This window comes from Elephas maximus, chromosome 24 (genome assembly GCF_024166365.1).
Source record: "Elephas maximus indicus isolate mEleMax1 chromosome 24, mEleMax1 primary haplotype, whole genome shotgun sequence".
NCBI lineage: Eukaryota > Metazoa > Chordata > Mammalia > Proboscidea > Elephantidae > Elephas > Elephas maximus.
The window spans coordinates 6,747,687-6,766,690 of record NC_064842.1 but is presented as its reverse complement, the minus strand read 5'-3'; the positions used below and the strand labels follow the sequence as shown (position 1 = coordinate 6,766,690).

Here is a 19,004-nt window from a genome sequence, read left to right as displayed (position 1 = left end):
CAGTCCGTGACAGGAGCTGATGACCCAGTAAGCAAGGTAAGCACAGGCTTGCTTGTACTTACTATCCTGTAGTGAAATTGTTCACTACAGATGATCCGGTAGCAAGGTAAGCACTGTGCTTACCTTACTTATTGGATAATCTGCCCTCGTGTACTTGCAACAACTAGTTAAATGTCAGTGAGATAAAAATGTAAATAAGGAAACATGTTGTATACATACATGTAGAAATATCTCAAAGTAAGATGAGGATCATTAAGGACTGTGAGAGCTTTTCTCAGCGGGCGATTCATGATTTTTATATCTTTAATAAGAGTGTGGGCTGGCGGAGAGGGAGGAGAGAAGAGATAGACATGCCACTTGGAGGAAGAGTTTAAACGAAGGGGCCACGGATGGGATGGGAAGAGTTTTGGTGGAGGTTTGCCCATAGATGGCCTTGAAATGCAGATTTAACCCAAGTATGAGGAAGTAATTTTAAATTTTTAAGTACAGGACTGCCTTCTTACAAGTTGCATATGTGTATGTGTATTTTTTTAAATGACCTTTTTCGTATAGTTAGTTTTAGATTCCCAGAAAAGTTGCAAAGCAAGTGTGGAGATTCCCTGTGTACCCTGCTCCCATATGCCCTGCACCCACTTGTTGCCTCTTCTGTGACTGCTGTGCTTGTCGCAACTAATGAGCCAATACGATGTATTAAGTAAAGTCCGTACTCTATTTGGACTTTCTTAATTTTTCTTTACTGTCCTTTTTTTTTTTTTTTTTTAAAGTGAGTCAGTTTACAGAATTGTACACGTTAATAGAAAAAGTATTTTAATTAAAAAGAATCACCTGGGGTGATTTCCTGATCTGTTAAAATTAAGAATCACAGTAAGAAGAAAGTACATGAGAATTTTTAAAGGGCATCCTTCAGTTTTCTTTACAGAGCAAACCTCTTAGTGTGTTGCTTGCTGTCATGGTGCATTTAACTAGATTATCATGTAAGTAATGCTTCTGTTAACACTAAGGGCGACAGTTTGTTCACATCAGTCAAATAGTTGCTGTTTGTTTTAATTTTTATGTTAGATTTGACTGTCATACTCTACAACTTCCGTGGAAGTGTTCTTTTTGTGCCTTCCTCTTTGTATTGTTCACAGTCATTTTGTGTTCAGTGACCGTTAAGTTTGATATAGTGGATAGTCACTGTACACTTTTTTCTTCCTTGCCAAGGAAGTAATGTCTCTTCCAGAATGTTTGCAAATCTGGTTATGAAAAGTAATTTCGTCTCCAGGCCCTTCTGCTTCATGTGCTGAAGAAAGACTTAGCCTGCTCTCGATGGGACTTTGCCTGTTGTAGTGAGCAGTGGTGTTCCGGGCTCAAGCTGAATGGCGAGGCGGGAGAGAGGAGCAGAGAGCGTTTGGTGAAAGCGGAGAATCAACTGCATCAGTGGCGTCCGCAGCTTGTTGCAGTTGCATCTGGCTTACTGTCAGGGCCCCATTAGATTCCTGTGGTTTTTATGTGCCAAAAATAATATCCTCTCTAGTTAAGGGAACCAAGATATTTGCAGTTTGATTTAAAAAAAAAAAATCAACTTATTTTCTTTCCGATATTTGTCAGGCTTAAGTTCTGTCTCTGAGTTGCCATGTCTCTTTAAAGTTTTACGACTGGGAGATCAATTGTTCTTTTGATATGTTTCTTTCTTTCCTTCTTACAGCGATTCCAGCAGTCTCAGCAGCACTGATGCTGGTCTGTTTACCAATGATGAAGGAAGACAAGGTACTGCCATGCTGTGTTTTCTCTCCCTGGAAAACGTCTTCATTTTTATGTTTATTCCCAGCTATTCCTTGAGTCGGTGACTGCACACACTATGTAATGGACAGGGCTTTGGTGTTGTAGCTGGTCTTTTACACGCTATGGAAGGTGTCCTGTCTTCATGCCCTAAAGTAATTAAACCCTTTGATTGTCTCCCACCACAAGTGTGTGGAGCCCATGATATTAAGGTGGGATTATCTTCCTTGAGAAAGCTTTACATACCTCCGTCTTTTCAATTTGGTCCCTTTTAGCAAGTGCGAAAGACACAGGTTCTCGTTCTCTACCTGATTCCAGATGTATTGAAAACTGTTTAAGCATTAATAAAGGGGGATTTGCAAGTCATTTGTCACCTTTATTCAGCCGTGACATTTATTCATCCTACCCAGTTTTCAAGTAATTAGATGATTTTCATGAATTCGGTATCATAATCTATTAAAGAGAAATGTCTCACAACTTGGATCTGTTCAGTCTTTGAAATTTTCTGAAGCTTTTCACACTTACCTGGCAGCATTTTGAAACTACCTGTTCTGGAGCCTTGGTGGTGCAGTGGTTAAGAGCTATGGCTGCTAACCAAAAGGTCAGCAGTTCAAATCCACCAGCTGCTCCTTGGAAACCATATGAAGTAGTTCTGCTCTGTTCTGTAGGATGTCTATGAGTTGAAATCGACTCAATGGCAGTGAGTTTTTGTTCTGGAAGAAAATATGAAAACCTTAAGGATGCATACATACCAATACCACAAGTATTACCCTCCTTTCCTGAGTATACTCAAGAGAAAGGCAGTAAGTTCTAAGGGAAAAACAAAACATGCTTATTACATTATGAATAAATATTTTATTGGTGTAAGAAAAAAAGGAAAAAAGTGTACCTGGCTCATATTTTTTCTTGCTCTCTTTATCCCCCTTGACAGTACCAGAAAAATAAATTAAGTGACATTTTTTTTTGTTTACTTATAAGCTATTTGTCCCAGATAAATAGGTACATAAATGTTTTAAAGGCTATAGACTTTTTAAAGTTAAGTAAACTTTACTTAAAATATGTTAGAGCTTCGGTGCTGAGAGTGAGTCTGACTACCCTGATAATATACCTAAATGATCGCTTAAATATAGATGTCTACCCAAGGTTGTATTTATGAGAGTGTTGAATTTGGTTATGAAATGAGATGAAAACATTGTGTAAAAAAATAACTTTTTGACGGGCCTGTGAAAGGTATTGAGTGGCGAAGAATAATACGCTAGTTTTTGTTGTGAGCTTGTTGTATTTCACATTGCTTCCTGCTTTTCTTGAATTTCATTTACTTAATTTCTTATTTAATTGTTAAAACAGCCCTATGAGATTCCTTGTTTTTTAAATGAGGAAAGTAAGTTCTCCAGTATTACAAAACACTAGGATTTTGATTGGTCTGTCCGACTTTAGAGTCCAGGTTCTTAATCACTATTTGATCTTCCTACTAACAAATAAAATAGCCTCCTTGTATTAGAATAGCATTGTCTCCATAGGAATTGTGATCTTGGGTAGTCAATTTCAAGTGACAATCTCTGTTATCTTGTGCTTAAACTTGCTTTTTGAAATTTTAATACAGCTTTCAGTAAAGGTATTGATATTTAAGTTCTGGAAGCTTATTCTTTTTTTTTTTTTTTAATTAATTTGTATTAGTCCTCAATTGAAACAAGCTGGCGACTTTGGTTTTCCAAATGTTTTAAGATTTTCACTCCCTTTTAATTTGGAATACTGCTGTTTCGCATAAAGTCATTTTTTTTTTAATTTGCCTCTTAAAATATTTGCAGTAGGACGTATTGGAAATGAAAAATGTCTCGAAACGGGAAAAGTTTATGGCAGTTGTGATGGCCCTCTGAGGAACCAGAATGTGCAGTGGTTTTTAAGAATCATGGAGAAGACTTCATGTATAGCCTGCCATGTTTCAGAATGCTGCTTATTTCTTATCCCTAAAAGTCATCTGCCTTCTTCTATAGTTTTGTCTCCTAATATACCTCTTTAATATAAAAAAACCAAAAAAACGTTAATTCATTCCATGGACACGTTTCAGACTGAATTTTAAGTTCATCGTTACTTCGTGGTTATACTCACAGATGTTCCCAGAAGTTAAACGTGCTGGATAATGTGGCGTTTTCAAAATAACTGGCTTGTGGTCGTCCAGCACGGTTTCTTTACGAACCCTCTTACACTGTCACTTTTCATTTGGAATCAACTTTTTCAAAACTATTTCTTAATGAACTTAATCAGATTAATTTCATTTAGTCACATCTGTTCATTGATTGTTTCCCCTTTTCCACTCCATACAAATCATGAGATTAAGCTAATTATGTACCGTTATCAGCTGCAGAGAACAGTTCCACAGTTTTATACCTTTTAATGCCCGGCAGGAGGTTAAGCCTTGTATTTTCTTAATGTGAAAAGGGTCAACACTTAAATAAATTTCCCTATGGTTATTACTGTTTTTCACATTTAAAAACTGGCTCTAAAACTTTACATTTTGTTTGTTGATGGCAGTGGTTGTCTTATTGTTTAAAAGCATCTCTGAAGTGAAGCTGGTGTAGAGTATAAGTTTTCTTCATAGGTCGTATATCGGGTTTCAGGATAAAGTACAGTATCCCTCCCTGGTTCAGTTTGAATTTCAGATAAACCACAAGTAATTTGTAGCACAAGTGTGTTCCATTTACTATTTGGAAATACAGTAAAAATTTACTACAGGTGTTTGGGATATGTTTATATTAACAATGTTTCACGTTTATCTGAAATTCAAATGTCCTGACATCCTTTGTTACGATTTGCTAAATATGACAGGTGTAATTGTGTAACCTTTGGGATCTTGCTGTGTTTGTCCAGGTGACGACGAGCAGAGCGACTGGTTCTACGAGAAGGAGTCCGGCGGGGCCTGTGGTGTCACTGGGGTCACACCCTGGTGGGAGAAGGAGGGTCCCACTGAGCTGGACGACAATGTACCAGATCCCGTCTTTGAAAGTATCTTAACTGGTTCTTTCCCCCTCATGTCGCATCGGGGCAGAAGAGGTCAGTAGCACCGCCTGACTGGCGGATACAATGTTCTCGTGGTAAACCCAGGAAAGAGGAGAGGCTAAAATGGAGACAAGCAGTCGAAATACAGGATGCCAAACATCAACGTGTCGGCCATTGATTCAGCCACCGCGTTTCTCATGCTTTCACATTATTAGCAAAATCAACTTGTTTTCTTCCTGGGCCCATTGCAAAAACCTTGAAGTGGTAGCTAGGTGAATTGGGAGAAAAGAAAGGTCCTAGATGATACCCTAGTGCTTGAACGATGGATAGTTAGAGCTGACTGCTTTAGAACCCGAGTAGGCATTGCTTCATATCTGTTGAGTGTGCATTTTGCATTTTTTCTCCTAATATTCACAGTGTGTTTCCATCCGCCCACACTTACTTTTAATTCTGTATCGATAAGGTCTTCTATGCTCCAGTGACCATAGAGTCGCCTCAGTTCAGTACTTTGATTTTTCAGGTTTCCAAGCTCGACTCAGTCGCCTTCAGGGGATGCCTTCCAAGAATATGAAAAAATCCGGAGGGACGCCAACTTCAATGGTAGGCATGCTTTCTTATTTAATTGTCATGTTCGGAAATGTTTCCATTTCTGTGGAATAAAAAGCCACATCCTCATCTGTTATTCATATTCTAATGTTATACTCAAAAATAATCCATTTTTTTGTAGGCTACAAACTGGACCAGTGAGATTCCCCTATAAACCAAATCTTCTAATGCTAATAAATTAGTTACGTTTTGAACATCTGGGGAATGACATTCGAGGGAACCTGGCTCCTGTCCTCTTCCCTGGAGGAATATCACTGAAGTCAGAGCCCCTTTGATGAAAAGATGGGGCTGTTTTTGCTGGAGGACTGGTCTTCTTCCTCTTAGTCAGAAGTGAACCTGAATGGGGAGGCGTTCTAGTCATCTAGGTTGGCCCAGGGCGGGGAGAAACTGCTGGAAATTTTATATATTTTTCTCTTTTATGGTTTTTTTTTTTTAAACATTGAATCCATTTATGTATTACTTGCTTTGCCAAAATGCTGCCAAAAAGTTAGAAAATTAAAAACTTTCAGAGCTAACGTAAGCGTTCCTTAATGTTTATATTGTTAACTGGTTAAGAATTAATTTTTACATATCTTGTTGTAAATAAACATTGTGACGCATTGCCATTGATGGATCATTTTTAGACGAGTTTTATGTAGCCAGCATTATTTAAGAGATTTGCATTTTACTCAGGGTATTTTAACAAGGGCTAAGGCAAGGAGTAGGTGAGGCTGATAATCTGCTGGAGTTTGTATTTTATTCGGTTAGCTTTCTACTCGGATGCTCTGCTCTGTACTGCAAACCCATTGTACTTTCGGGTGTAGTTGCCATTGTACTAGTGACAATTTTCATAGGGATGACTGTCCATAGTGGTAACTAGTCTGTGCTAGCAGAATCATTTACTGTGACTTTTTAATTATCTGCTTTGTCTGATACCTGAAACCAATCAAAATTATGATTTTGGCTTAGAGTTAATGAAATTATGTGAAAGCTGGTATTTTAACAAATACTGTATGACTTTGAATCATGTTGGATTTAAAAGTAAGAGCAGCTTGCGTATCCTTAGAATGGCAAACCATGTGTGTCACTGTGAGTGTCTGCAATATTTGCATAAGCTTATTTTCAGCAAGCTGGTAGAAAATGTAACGTTTTTATTGATGGTATAGTTGATACTACCTTCAGGCCATATGAATTCTTCAAAATGGTTATGTTAGGGTGATTAACATTTTCATTCAGTTCCAATAATTGGCTAAAACTGTGATTTAATACATGTACTTTTATGTTACTATATAGATTGCTAATTCAGCATTTATTGGAAAAGAAGGTTAAAGTTGACATTGCCTTTACCTGAAGTTATCGCAGTCTGAAGGATTTCAGCAAATTTAAATGTATAACAGGTCTCCTTTTAGATTGCTTTTGTAGACTGGAGAGATTAAAAATGATAAAGTACAACTTTGGGTCCTTTTACCATTGCATATTGAAATCAATGTTTTAAAGGTATAGTCATGTGGTGTTTGGGAACTGTAAGGCAGCCTTTGTGTGCTGTGTTCTTTGGAGTGAAAATTCATGCTTTTTTTTCTTTTCTGAAATACATAAATGCTTTTATTTTATTTTGTATAATGCCTTTCTTTTAGATCTGAATAAGTCACTTTAAAACCTTGGCCTATGAACTTTGCCTTACCAATCATGAATCTAGGTGAATGCTATCTAGTTCTTGGTTCAGTTTTACCTATTTTTATTTTTGGTTCACTGCTTGCTTGAGCATAGCCGGGATTTGTAGCCCATCTTCTAGGCTTATTGCAATCTCACTGTGCTATTTTATAGAAGCTATTACAACTGATAGGTTAGCTTCATGGTATTGATGATACATGGCGGAACCATCCTGAAAGCTGCCTTTCCTCTCTCAATTGTAAAAAGGTGATTAAGTTTCACTTGATGGAGATATACTCTGTAATGTGTGTTTGTCATGGAACTAGTACATTAGGCCATGAACTGTTTTCCTGGTCTGTGTGTTTTGTATTCAAAATATTCCTGAAGACAATGGGCTCCTTTAGTTTTTCTTTTTTATTCAATCCTGAATTGTCCTTGTTTGGGTTTTTAAGTACTGTAATTTTCTTTTCAATAAAATATCTGACTTGGGCAAGAAAGGTAAGAGTTCAAATTTGTACTGGTATTTTTCTAATTTCCTATGCTAAGTTGTTTGTTATTATTGCTTATACTGACCATTTTATATACAAAAAATCTAGTTTAAAAATTTGTACCTTCACAAAACAGTTATCTTTAAACAGCACCTGTATGTAACACCTGCGAATAAGAAATGACATTGAATTACCTTAGCCTTCCGAGTGAAACACACGTAGCTGCAGCCCATTGCGCAGAGTGCAAATGGAGAGGTTATTTTCCTTAAGCCAATGAGTGATGAAGTAAATGACGGAGAATCTTTTACTGAAATATCAGTGCAAAAATTTTCTGTTGGACTGCTGAACTTTATAGGGAGGCAATGTGGTGTTGTAGAAAAGTTATAGACTTCGAAGCCAGCCCTTTGTGATTCTACATGCTGGTTCTTCGTTTTACTTGTAATTACATTTCTGAGCCTCATTTTCCCCTTCTGTTAAATAGAGACAGTACGTACTTCACAGAAGTGTTGTCAGGATTAAATGACGTTATGTGTACATCATAGGCCCAGCACCATCTCTGGCACATAGTGCATATTAAATAAATGATAGTTACTGTTATTATTAGATATATTAAGCACAGTAGCTTATGATTTAGAGTACATTTATATGGGTCAAAGTACAGAATTTTAGACTTTAAGACTTGCTGTTCCTTTTTTATGTATGATTTCCCTTTATATTTAATATTTAAAGTGCCTTTGTATTACAACCCTTTATGTTTCTTTTATACCTCATTCATATTTGAGTCAGCCCCTGTCTTTAATATGGTCCATGAAGAATAGCTTTGGATGAATTTTAGACAAGACAACCACTGTACTAAATCTCACAACTCAATTGCAAACAAAACATGCGCTAACCACCTCTTTCTTCCCTGTACCCCTTCCTCCAATCATTATGGTATTTGTTTGTAGAAGACCATACTGTTGGAGCTTTGGTCCAAACTGATCTATTTTTTAAAATAATTAAAATAATTTTGTCCATGTAGGTGAAGTGTGAATGCGAAGTCCTGAGAATTAAATGTTGTGAGGTCTTACCATTACTGTCCTTCAGAGTGAAACACACTTTTACTGGAGCCCAGCTAACCAGCATCTCACATTCTCCACTTTTTGGGAATGAAGTAAATGATAATTTAATGGAATGTAGTAAAAAGGTACAATTAACTTCCAAAGGATGTCCTGGGATCAGTAAACATTCAGGCCAAATCCCTATATTACCAGAATTCATGTGTATAGTTCAGAATAATGACCCCAGAACCATTGTTTGGGGAGACAGTCTTTACTGAGTAACCCTATTTAAAGGATAACATTCCAGTAGGTCTAGATACCCTGCCACCCCTAAGCATCTAGTGAGTGTTTTCACAGTGAGATGAGAGATTTTTATTCCTTTTTTTTTTGAGCTGATTGTTTTTCAAAAGGTGTTACATGTACTGAAAGTTAGCCTTCCAATTGTGTAGTCTGTTGAAAGATCGGGAAATAAATATCTCAGCTTAAAATACAGCATCTAAAATCCAACGTATGACTTGTACATAATCTTACAGTGTTTCATTTAAAAGTTTTAGTTGTGAAATTGGGAGTGAATTACCTCAGTTTTTTTGTATCATTGGAATAAGAACCAGTATGGAAGCAGTAATGGCAGTTATTTGACCAGAGAAAATGGATATGGTTCAGTTGACAGAATTTTTGTTTACACCTTTATCAAGTTGAAATAGCTGAAAAAATGTGAACATTAACACTTAATCGCAGGTGTAACCCAGACCCAGTGCCGTCGAGTTGATTCCGACTCACAGCTACCCTATAGGACAGAGTAGAACTGCCCCATAGAGTTTCCAAGGAGTGCCTGGCGGATTCGAACTGCCGACCTTTTGGTTAGCAGCCGTAGCACTTAACCACTACGCTGTACCAGTAAGTATATTCTTTGTATTCAGCAGTAGCCATGAGCTTCATGACTTATTATTCTGTATCTTGGGCCACTTCTGTTAGTGAAAAGGGATAATATAGAGATATTCTTCTGCTGTATCTGTGACGTCGTAGAAGACCAGGATTTCCGGAGTGGCATTTTCCTACTGATGATCATACTGTAGTGATTCGCTCTGCATGTCTTGCTCACCTTTTTCTTGTTGAAAAAATAGAAATTAAGAATATTTCGTCTGATTTACAGCCTTTTATAGTGCAACGACCGTTTAAAATGGAGGTTGGCTTAAATAAGGGAACAAAATGAACCTTTAGACTAACCTAAGGTAAAGGAGAAATTTTATGTTAGAAAAGAAATTTAAAATGTTGGGCGGAAAAACACACACAGCCTATGTCCTCAACTGTAATTTTACCGTATGCTAACTGGTATTCAGTGGAATTCTCTAATTAAATGTTTTCTTATAATCCCAGTAAATTGAGTTTTATCTGTATTCTTATGGCATATTGGGATACTTTGCAGAGCACAGAAAAGTATATATTTAAAATGATGTTGTGATCAGGATTATGTTATGTGTATTCTAATCTATTGCTATGTACGTTAATGGCTTAGTTATTATTTTACGTGAAGCCAGCTTGAAATCTAGATTTCATGTCAGAAATTGATACTTTTGTTTTTAAAACTCATTTGAAAATAGAAGTAGATTTTGGATCATAGAAAAGAGCTGCTTACTTAATAGAATTATAATAAGTATTTCTTACACAAAACACATTTCAATAGTGTCTTCTGTTTGAACTTTATATTTAGTACCATATGAATTTACCTATATTTGATATTTGAAAATATGAATCTAACAGTTTTAATTAAATTATGTTTAAAATAATATAAATATTAACATTCTTATTGCATCACACGTTTTTCAAAGCAGGACAGACAGATCTATAAAAATCTAATAGTGCAGATATAATCACAGATTCAGTTATTCCTTCAACAAATGCTTGAGTGCTGACCTATTAAAAATGTTTGTCCATGCTTCTCCGGTAATTTAATACCAGAATTGGCTTGATGGCATATCTTTGTCGTTTGAGTTGGCGATGCCTCTGAAATCTGGAACCTTATAAAGCCGAATGTTAATAATGATAACAAACACTTATAATGATACTTACTGTGTGCCACACACTTTTCTAAGTGGTATTTATGTATTTTAACCCATTTCATTGTATTAAATCCCTTCAAAGTAGGTTAACGTTTTATTATATTTTTATGGTTAAACATTTCATTATGTTTTTTCCTTCGGTGAGCCAAAATTAATGCAACCTGGGAGATTCTTCATTCTGCCGTCATGTGGCTAATAAACATAAATCACTTCTCTTCATAAAATAGGCTTCATTCCTGGTTTCACACTGCCATTGGCATTGTGAGTTATTTGGAAATACCCATAAGCATGCTTTGCTATCTTGAGTTGCAAGCACAATCAAGGTGGGTGCCGTAATAAAACTGATAATTAAAATGCTTTACTGTTTCCAGTGGGGGAATCACTCTATGCCTGTTCTTGCCGTTTCTCAAACAGCTTACCGAACCTTCTTGTTGATCGTTATCTGTTGCTAGCAGCTCCTCGTCTGCTTTTCTGCCCTCGTTTCTCCTTGTTCTCCCTGCCTGCCCTACTTGATTCCCCATCATCCTTCCAGCCAGTTTTACAACCAACCTGTTAGCTGTCCCATCGTGATCCCGGTTTAACCGTGGTGATATGCTCTGCGTTTCTCACTCCCCTTTCCTTCTCTTTCCCATGGAATCTGGCAGAAGTCTGGAATGATTTCACTCTGAGTTGGATCTCAGCAGTGGGTTGGGGTTGGGGTTGGGGTTGGGGTCTGGAAGATAGAAAGGCATGGGCAAAAACTTCAGTTTGAAACAGCATAGAGTGTTCGGAGGCATGTGGGAGGCTTGCGTGGAGTGACATGCAGTAGACTGAGGCTGCAGAGGTAGACAGGCGTTAAATTATTGACGAATTTGTGGTTCATGGGAATTCATATAACCCTAACATGTAATCTTGGAGGGGTCAAGGTATTCAGATTTGTCTTTTGAAAGATCCCATTGACGGTAGTGTAAAGGTTACCTTGGGTGCTTACAAGACTGGCATCAGAAGTACAAGTTAGACTATATCAGGAGTCTAAGCTCCATACATATTCCCAAGGAAGGTAGAATTCACGGACTGAATGGAACTCTTATATTTTAGTCTGATAGACCTTTGGGTAAACCGCCCCCCCCCCCAAAATCAAACCCATTACTGTGGAGTTGATTCCAACTCATAGTGACCCTATAGGACAGAGTAGAACTGCTCTTAGGGTTTCCAAGGAGTAGCTAGTGGATTTGAACTGCCATCCTTTTGGTTAGCAGCCAAGCCCTTAACCACTCTACCACCAGGGCTCAATGGGCAGTATCTATTAATCCATTATCTATTAATTCAGCAAATATTTACTGAGTGCCCGCAATATGCTAGATACTGTTCTGGGCCTTGGGAGTTACAGTGGTGAACATGATTGACCGAGCCCCTAAAGCTTACATTTTAGTGAGTAGAAATAAACTTGGGAGAGTAAGTAAATAAAAATGACCGTTGAGAAAATTAAATAGGGTACCGTGGTAGATACTAAAAGGACTTAAAGATGATTGGTGAGAATATGGTTTGCAGGCTGGAATGATGTTCAACCTTGGCCATTCTAGTCCCTTTCTCCACATTACTCTCTTAATAACCTGAGGGAAGTAGTAAGGGAGTGGGTTAGTACTCAAGCCTGTTCATTTAAGAAGTTAGAATAGGTCTTAGACATCTCTCCTGACACCTGACCAGGTTGACCAAGGCTTTTAGATGTCATTGTAGGTGGGTTGGCATATGGCAAAAGAATGTCCTTTTTTGTCCATTGCAGCTAACGCTTTTGGTATTTTTAGAAGAAAGCTTGCAGGTGCTAATAAATATTTATATAGTGTTTTGGGTTTTCCCTTTAGATATAATGTGTACTCAGAAATTTAATGTTGTGAGAATTTCCCTTCAGTGGTGGCCAGTTTATTTTTCTGCCCCCGTGGCTCTTTGCTGTACCGTACTCTGCTGTGCAGCCAGTCCTTTTATTATGTTTTTTTAAAGCCATGAAATGCCATATCGTCCGCTTTTAATTATTTTCACTTTGTTATTTCCATAGACATGCTTAGGCCATCACTTTATTAGTAAAGAGTTAGCTTATCTTAAGATTGCTTAGGATATGATCTATAGTCTTTTTTTTTTTAATTTTTATTGTGCTTTAAGTGAAAGTTTAGAAATCAAGTCAGTGTCTCATATAAAAATTTATGTACACCTTGCTATTTACCCCTAATTGCTCTCCCCCTAACAAGAGAACAGGCTCCTTCCCTCCACTCTCTTTTCGAGTCCATTCCACCAGCTTCTGACCCCCTCTGATCTATGGTCTTTTTAATGAGTCTCTTTAAGAACAGTAAATTTGCAAACATTTGAGGTTTTTAAAAAGATATTTCTAGGATCACGGTTATCATTTTAAAACTTTTGCATCCTAAGAAACCTTTGAAATATGTTCTAAAGTACTCTTTCTTTTAGAAATTAAAACGCTGATTGATAATCACTTGACTTCACAGATGAAGACTCAAGGCACCTTTTCCATGTTGCCCTTTAAAAGGGTGGTGACATTGCCAGAGTCCCCATTCTTTTTCTATTTTTTTTTTCATCAATATGTGGGAAACAGAAATGCTGCAAACATTTTACTTCCTAAGAAGCTTCAACTCTCTTTTTTTTCCCGCCTTTTATGTTGCTGATAGAATTATTCTGATGGTCTATAAAACTCCGTTTCCTAATTTGCCTTCAGATATGTCAGATATCTAATATCAGAAAAGTTCAAAATCAGTGATGGGTAGAACACTTCCAACTAATATTTAACAAGCACTTCCTACGCTGGAGTCACCTGCACATCCTCCAACTGAAGGCCAGTCCACAGAGAAGTCATGTAAGTGAAGAGGATTACTGTGGTACAGTCAGCAAATGCCAGCCAGCTGCTCGCTGCCCAGCGTCCAGGCAGGGGCTGTTGATAAACCAGAGATGTGTGCCGATAAGCATTTAAGCCAATAAAATAATGTTAACTTTGTGTTGTTTTCCAGATCAATACAATCCTGAACTTGCAGGATATGTTTGCTCTTTAGGTTACAGTTATAGCTCACATTTAATAGTATATACTTGATCTTTTGGGGATCTTTCAGAATTGTTCTTGAAAAGCTAAACAGTCGTTTCTTAGATTTCATTTCATTTTATTTCATATACATATATCCTTGATACCAGACCCATTGCTGCTGAGTCAGTTCCGACTCATGGTGGCCTTGTAAGACAGAGTAGAACAGCCCCCATAAGGTTTCTAAGGCTGTAATCTTTACGGAGCCCTTGGTGGCACAGGGGTTAAGAGCTCAGCTGCTAACCAAAAGGTTGGCAGTTCGAATCTACCAGCTGTTCCTTGGAAACCCTATGGGGCAGTTCTACTCTGTCCTATAGGGTAGTTATGAGTTGGGATCCACTTGATGACAACAGGTTTTTTTTGTTTTGTTTTGTTTTTTGGTAATCTTTATGGAAGCTGACTGCCTCATCTTTGTCTCACAGAGTGACTGGTGGGTTTGAACTGCTGACCTTTCAGTTAGCAGCCAAGCACTAACCACTGTGCCACCAGGGTTTCTATATTCTTGATAGACTCTTCTAATTTTCTGATCTATAAAAAATATCTTAAAGGAGTATTTTGTATCACTTGTTAGATGAATAAATATGCTATTTCTGAGTTTGACAAAGAAACTTGATGTCTTGTTTAACTGTGTTTTCAGCCGTAGGTATCTTGGTTCCGTTTTTCTCAATATATAATGAGAACTTATGATGTTCTCATTGGGCAAGAGGCCGAGGATGCAAATGAGTAACATGTCTCTTTGCTCAAGTACCTCAGTAAATATCACTTGGGAAAGGGAGAGAAAAGGAACCTAGCATTTGTTAGGGACGTATAATATACAAGGCAGCATGCTAGATGCTTTATTATGTTTTAATATAGAATAGGTATTATTTTCCTGTTTAGGAAACTATGGCTCAGAGGGATTGAGGAATTTGCCCAAGGTTACATATCTAGGCCATGTTTCAAACTGATGTTCGTCTCTTTCTAAAGTTCCTTTTCTAAATAAGCCTGTAAAGAAGAAACCCGAACTACATTCAATGGTCAGTAAAAAATACACTTCCATAGAGTGACAGCTTTGGTAACTTAATGTTTTTATTTCTTCCCATTTAAATGAATTTTGGAACGATCTTTGATTTATAAATAATGAATCCTGCCAATTAACAGAATTAAAGACTAGTTTACACTTTTCCTAATGTCTTCATCCAACATGATCTTTCTTTTTCCTTCAACTTAAAAAAAAATAAAATAAATATTTTTTTTTTTACATTGTAGTTTTATGCCTTATCTTTGTCTTTCTCCAGTCTTTCATGTCTAGATTTAAGTCTCATTTCTTTTTCTCCCTCTCATATTAACCCCTTCATTGTTTCATAAACTGACGTTTTGATAGTCTATTACTATCCTCCCTGGTCTCTCTGTCTTACAGTTTTTCTGCCATTAATCCATATATCCTGAGACTCCAAGTAAACATTTCCGAAATATAGTTACACCCATGTCACCGCCTAGCTGAACGGTGGTTTTCACTACCTTTTTAATAAAATCCAGGTTTCCTCCTTTCTGCCTTCCCTGCTCACCTGTGCCCTACACCACTGCATTCTTACCCAGTCTTCTGTTAGCGTCATCTCATTCCGCCCTCCCTGTTCAGCCGTATCCATTCACTGTGCCTGCGCTCCCAACCCTGCCTCCTCTCCCTGTTAGGTTCATACCATTCAGGAAACAGTTCAGGTTCTGTGCCGTGTCTTCAAACCCTTCCACACCTCTTCACTCCTCAAGTTGTCCCATCCTCTGAAATGGTACTGCACTTACTCTGCCGCTCATTCACTAACGAGGAACCCGTTTTACACTGTTGTCCGTCTGCTCTTGTTCATGTTGTGTCCCTGAGTACACGAAGCATCTCAGGAGTAGGAATCCGATTCTTGTTGTCCGTCTGCTCTTGTTCATGTTGTGTCCCTGATTACACGAAGCACCTCAGGAGTAGGAATCCGATTCTTGTTGTCCGTCTGCTCTTGTTCATGTTGTGTCCCTGATTACACGAAGCACCTCAGGAGTAGGAATCCGATTCTTGTTGTCCGTCTGCTCTTGTTCATGTTGTGTCCCTGAGTACACGAAGCACCTCAGGAGTAGGAATCCGATTCTTGTCCGTCTGCTCTTGTTCATGTTGTGTCCCGGATTACACGAAGCACCTCAGGAGTAGGAATCCGATTCTTGTTGTCCGTCTGCTCTTGTTCATGTTGTGTCCCTGATTACACGAAGCACCTCAGGAGTAGGAATCCAATTCTTGTTGTCCGTCTGCTCTTGTTCATGTTGTGTCCCTGATTACACGAAGCACCTCAGGAGTAGGAATCCAATTCTTGTTGTCCGTCTGCTCTTGTTGATGTTGTGTCCCTGATTACACGAAGCACCGCAGGAATAGGAATCCAATTCTTGTTGTCCGTCTGCTCTTGTTCATGTTGTGTCCCTGATTACACGAAGCACCTCAGGAATAGGAATCCGATTCTTGTTGTCCGTCTGCTCTTGTTCATGTTGTGTCCCTGATTACACGAAGCACCTCAGGAGTAGGAATCCAATTCTTGTTGTCCGTCTGCTCTTGTTCATGTTGTGTCCCTGATTACACGAAGCACCTCAGGAGTAGGAATCCAATTCTTGTTGTCCGTCTGCTCTTGTTGATGTTGTGTCCCTGATTACACGAAGCACCTCAGGAGTAGGAATCCGATTCTTGTTGTCCGTCTGCTCTTGTTCATGTTGTGTCCCTGATTACACGAAGCACCTCAGGAATAGGAATCCGATTCTTGTCCGTCTGCTCTTGTTCATGTTGTGTCCCTGATTACACGAAGCACCTCAGGAATAGGAATCCAATTCTTGTTGTCCGTCTGCTCTTGTTCATGTTGTGTCCCTGATTACACGAAGCACCTCAGGAGTAGGAATCCAATTCTTGTTGTCCGTCTGCTCTTGTTCATGTTGTGTCCCTGATTACACGAAGCACCTCAGGAGTAGGAATCCAATTCTTGTTGTCCGTCTGCTCTTGTTCATGTTGTGTCCCTGATTACACGAAGCACCTCAGGAGTAGGAATCCAATTCTTGTTGTCCGTCTGCTCTTGTTGATGTTGTGTCCCTGATTACACGAAGCACCGCAGGAATAGGAATCCAATTCTTGTTGTCCGTCTGCTCTTGTTGATGTTGTGTCCCTGATTACACGAAGCACCTCAGGAATAGGAATCCGATTCTTGTTGTCCGTCTGCTCTTGTTCATGTTGTGTCCCTGATTACACGAAGCACCTCAGGAGTAGGAATCCAATTCTTGTTGTCCGTCTGCTCTTGTTCATGTTGTGTCCCTGATTACACGAAGCACCTCAGGAGTAGGAATCCAATTCTTGTTGTCCGTCTGCTCTTGTTCATGTTGTGTCCCTGATTACACGAAGCACCTCAGGAGTAGGAATCCAATTCTTGTTGTCCGTCTGCTCTTGTTCATGTTGTGTCCCTGATTACACGAAGCACCTCAGGAATAGGAATCCAATTCTTGTTGTCCGTCTGCTCTTGTTCATGTTGTGTCCCTGATTACACGAAGCACCTCAGGAGTAGGAATCCAATTCTTGTTGTCCGTCTGCTCTTGTTGATGTTGTGTCCCTGATTACACGAAGCACCGCAGGAATAGGAATCCAATTCTTGTTGTCCGTCTGCTCTTGTTCATATTGTGTCCCTGATTACACGAAGCACCTCAGGAGTAGGAATCCAATTCTTGTTGTCCGTCTGCTCTTGTTCATGTTGTGTCCCTGATTACACGAAGCACCTCAGGAGTAGGAATCCAATTCTTGTTGTCCGTCTGCTCTTGTTGATGTTGTGTCCCTGATTACACGAAGCACCTCAGGAGTAGGAATCCAATTCTTGTTGTCCGTCTGCTCTTGTTGATGTTGTGTCCCTGATTACACGAAGCACCTCAGGAGTAGGAATCCGATTCTTGTTGTCCGTCTGCTCTTGTTCATGTTGTGTCCCTGATTACACGAAGCACCTCAGGAATAGGAATCCAATTCTTAGCACATAGTGAGTGCTTAATAATCTTTTTTCTTTTTTTTAATGTTGATAGTGATTTACTGGATATTACCATATGTTTTTCAGGGATCTTTCCACCCATTAGTTACCTTTCCAATGCAACCTTAAATAACTTCCTTTCCTACCAATATTTATATCCAAGCCCTTCATTCTTTTCAGTTTATCCATTTAATTTTTTCCTGAAGTGATAGCATGTCAGAATCCATGTGAGAGCTCTAGAAAGCTGAATGGATACCCAGGCGGAGACAGGACTCGACCTTTTGGTTGGGAGGATCCTTAAATGGTGGTATCCAGAGAGATTGCTCTTTGACCAGCTGCTGAGAATGATTTCCTGTCCCAGGGCCTGTGGAGTGGGGTTGGGCTGGTGTTTGAGTCCACCAGCCATCACTGTGTCTGCAAAGCAGAGAACAGGAGCGTTCACTGTGCAGAGTTTCACTGAATTTCTCTAATTTTAGTTAAAAGCGTCTCATGTAACCCATAGGTATGGCCTTTTTCTAGTTTAACATTTTCATATAAATAAGTAAGTTTTGGCCTTCTTTTGGGAATTAGGAGTCCCTGGATGGTGCAGAGGTTAAGCGCTGGGCCACTAACCAAAAGCTTTGACAATTTGAACCCACCCAGAGGTGTTCTGGAAGAAAGTCCTGGCAATCCTGCTTTTGGAAAGTCGCAGCCGTGAAAGCTCTGTGGAGCGCAGGTCTGCTCTGAGACACCGGGGGTCTCTGCAGGTTGGGATCTGCTCAACAGCAGCCGGTTTAAGAGCTCGGCTGCTAACCAGAAGGTCAGCAGTTCGACTCCACCAGCCGCTTCTTGGAAACCATATGGGGCATTTCTCCTCTGTCCTATGGGGTCACTATGAGTCAAAATCGATTTGACGGCATCGGGTTTATTTGCTGGGGAAATAGGTGAGGGGCAGTAACCATGACTGGTGAGCTGAAGAATGAGACCTGGAGATCACCTTTTTTCTTTAATAGACTCTCTACCAGTTCTCTATTCAAGAGGTATCTTGAGCCTGTAATTCCTGAGCTTTCTGAGATCTACTCCTTTAACCTGCTTATTTTTCCCCACCGCGTTGCACTTAGAGCAAGCTGAAATGTCAGCCTCTGTATCCTTTTGGTGTCTGTGTTCTGTGATTTTGTTGGCAACTCCTGTCTGCTCTTGTCTTATTTCTTGTTCTCTTTGTTCGTATAGAATTACCTTTTTATTCTTTTTTTAACTGTCATTGAGAGAGAGCTGAAGTGAATGTGTGACCATGGTGGTGTGGTACGTCCTATTTCATGTCTGTTTAAAAATACTTTTAAAAAGTAACAGACACAGGTTTAAAAATCAAGTAGTACAGTAAATAT

General features: G+C 39.0%; 1 protein-coding gene across 10 annotated transcripts in view; it reads left to right on the top strand.

The window, feature by feature from the left end:
• The window catches only part of GPATCH2 (G-patch domain containing 2), a 196,145-nt gene that overhangs the window by 14,795 nt on the left and 162,346 nt on the right, over nucleotides 1-19,004 (top strand). For 9 of the 10 annotated variants that reach the window (XR_007515324.1, XR_007515325.1, XM_049868697.1 and 6 more), the window contains 3 exons: nucleotides 1,688-1,749; nucleotides 4,630-4,812; nucleotides 5,279-5,358. Coding sequence is in view for 8 of the 10 variants with exons in the window: in XM_049868697.1 (XP_049724654.1) it covers nucleotides 1,688-1,749; nucleotides 4,630-4,812; nucleotides 5,279-5,358 (325 nt within the window). In the remaining 2 variants the exon portion in view is untranslated. Of the gene's footprint in view, nucleotides 1-1,687; nucleotides 1,750-4,629; nucleotides 4,813-5,278; nucleotides 5,359-5,485; nucleotides 10,015-19,004 lie in introns of those variants that run through there. The other variant, XM_049868702.1, reaches the window with a different exon arrangement.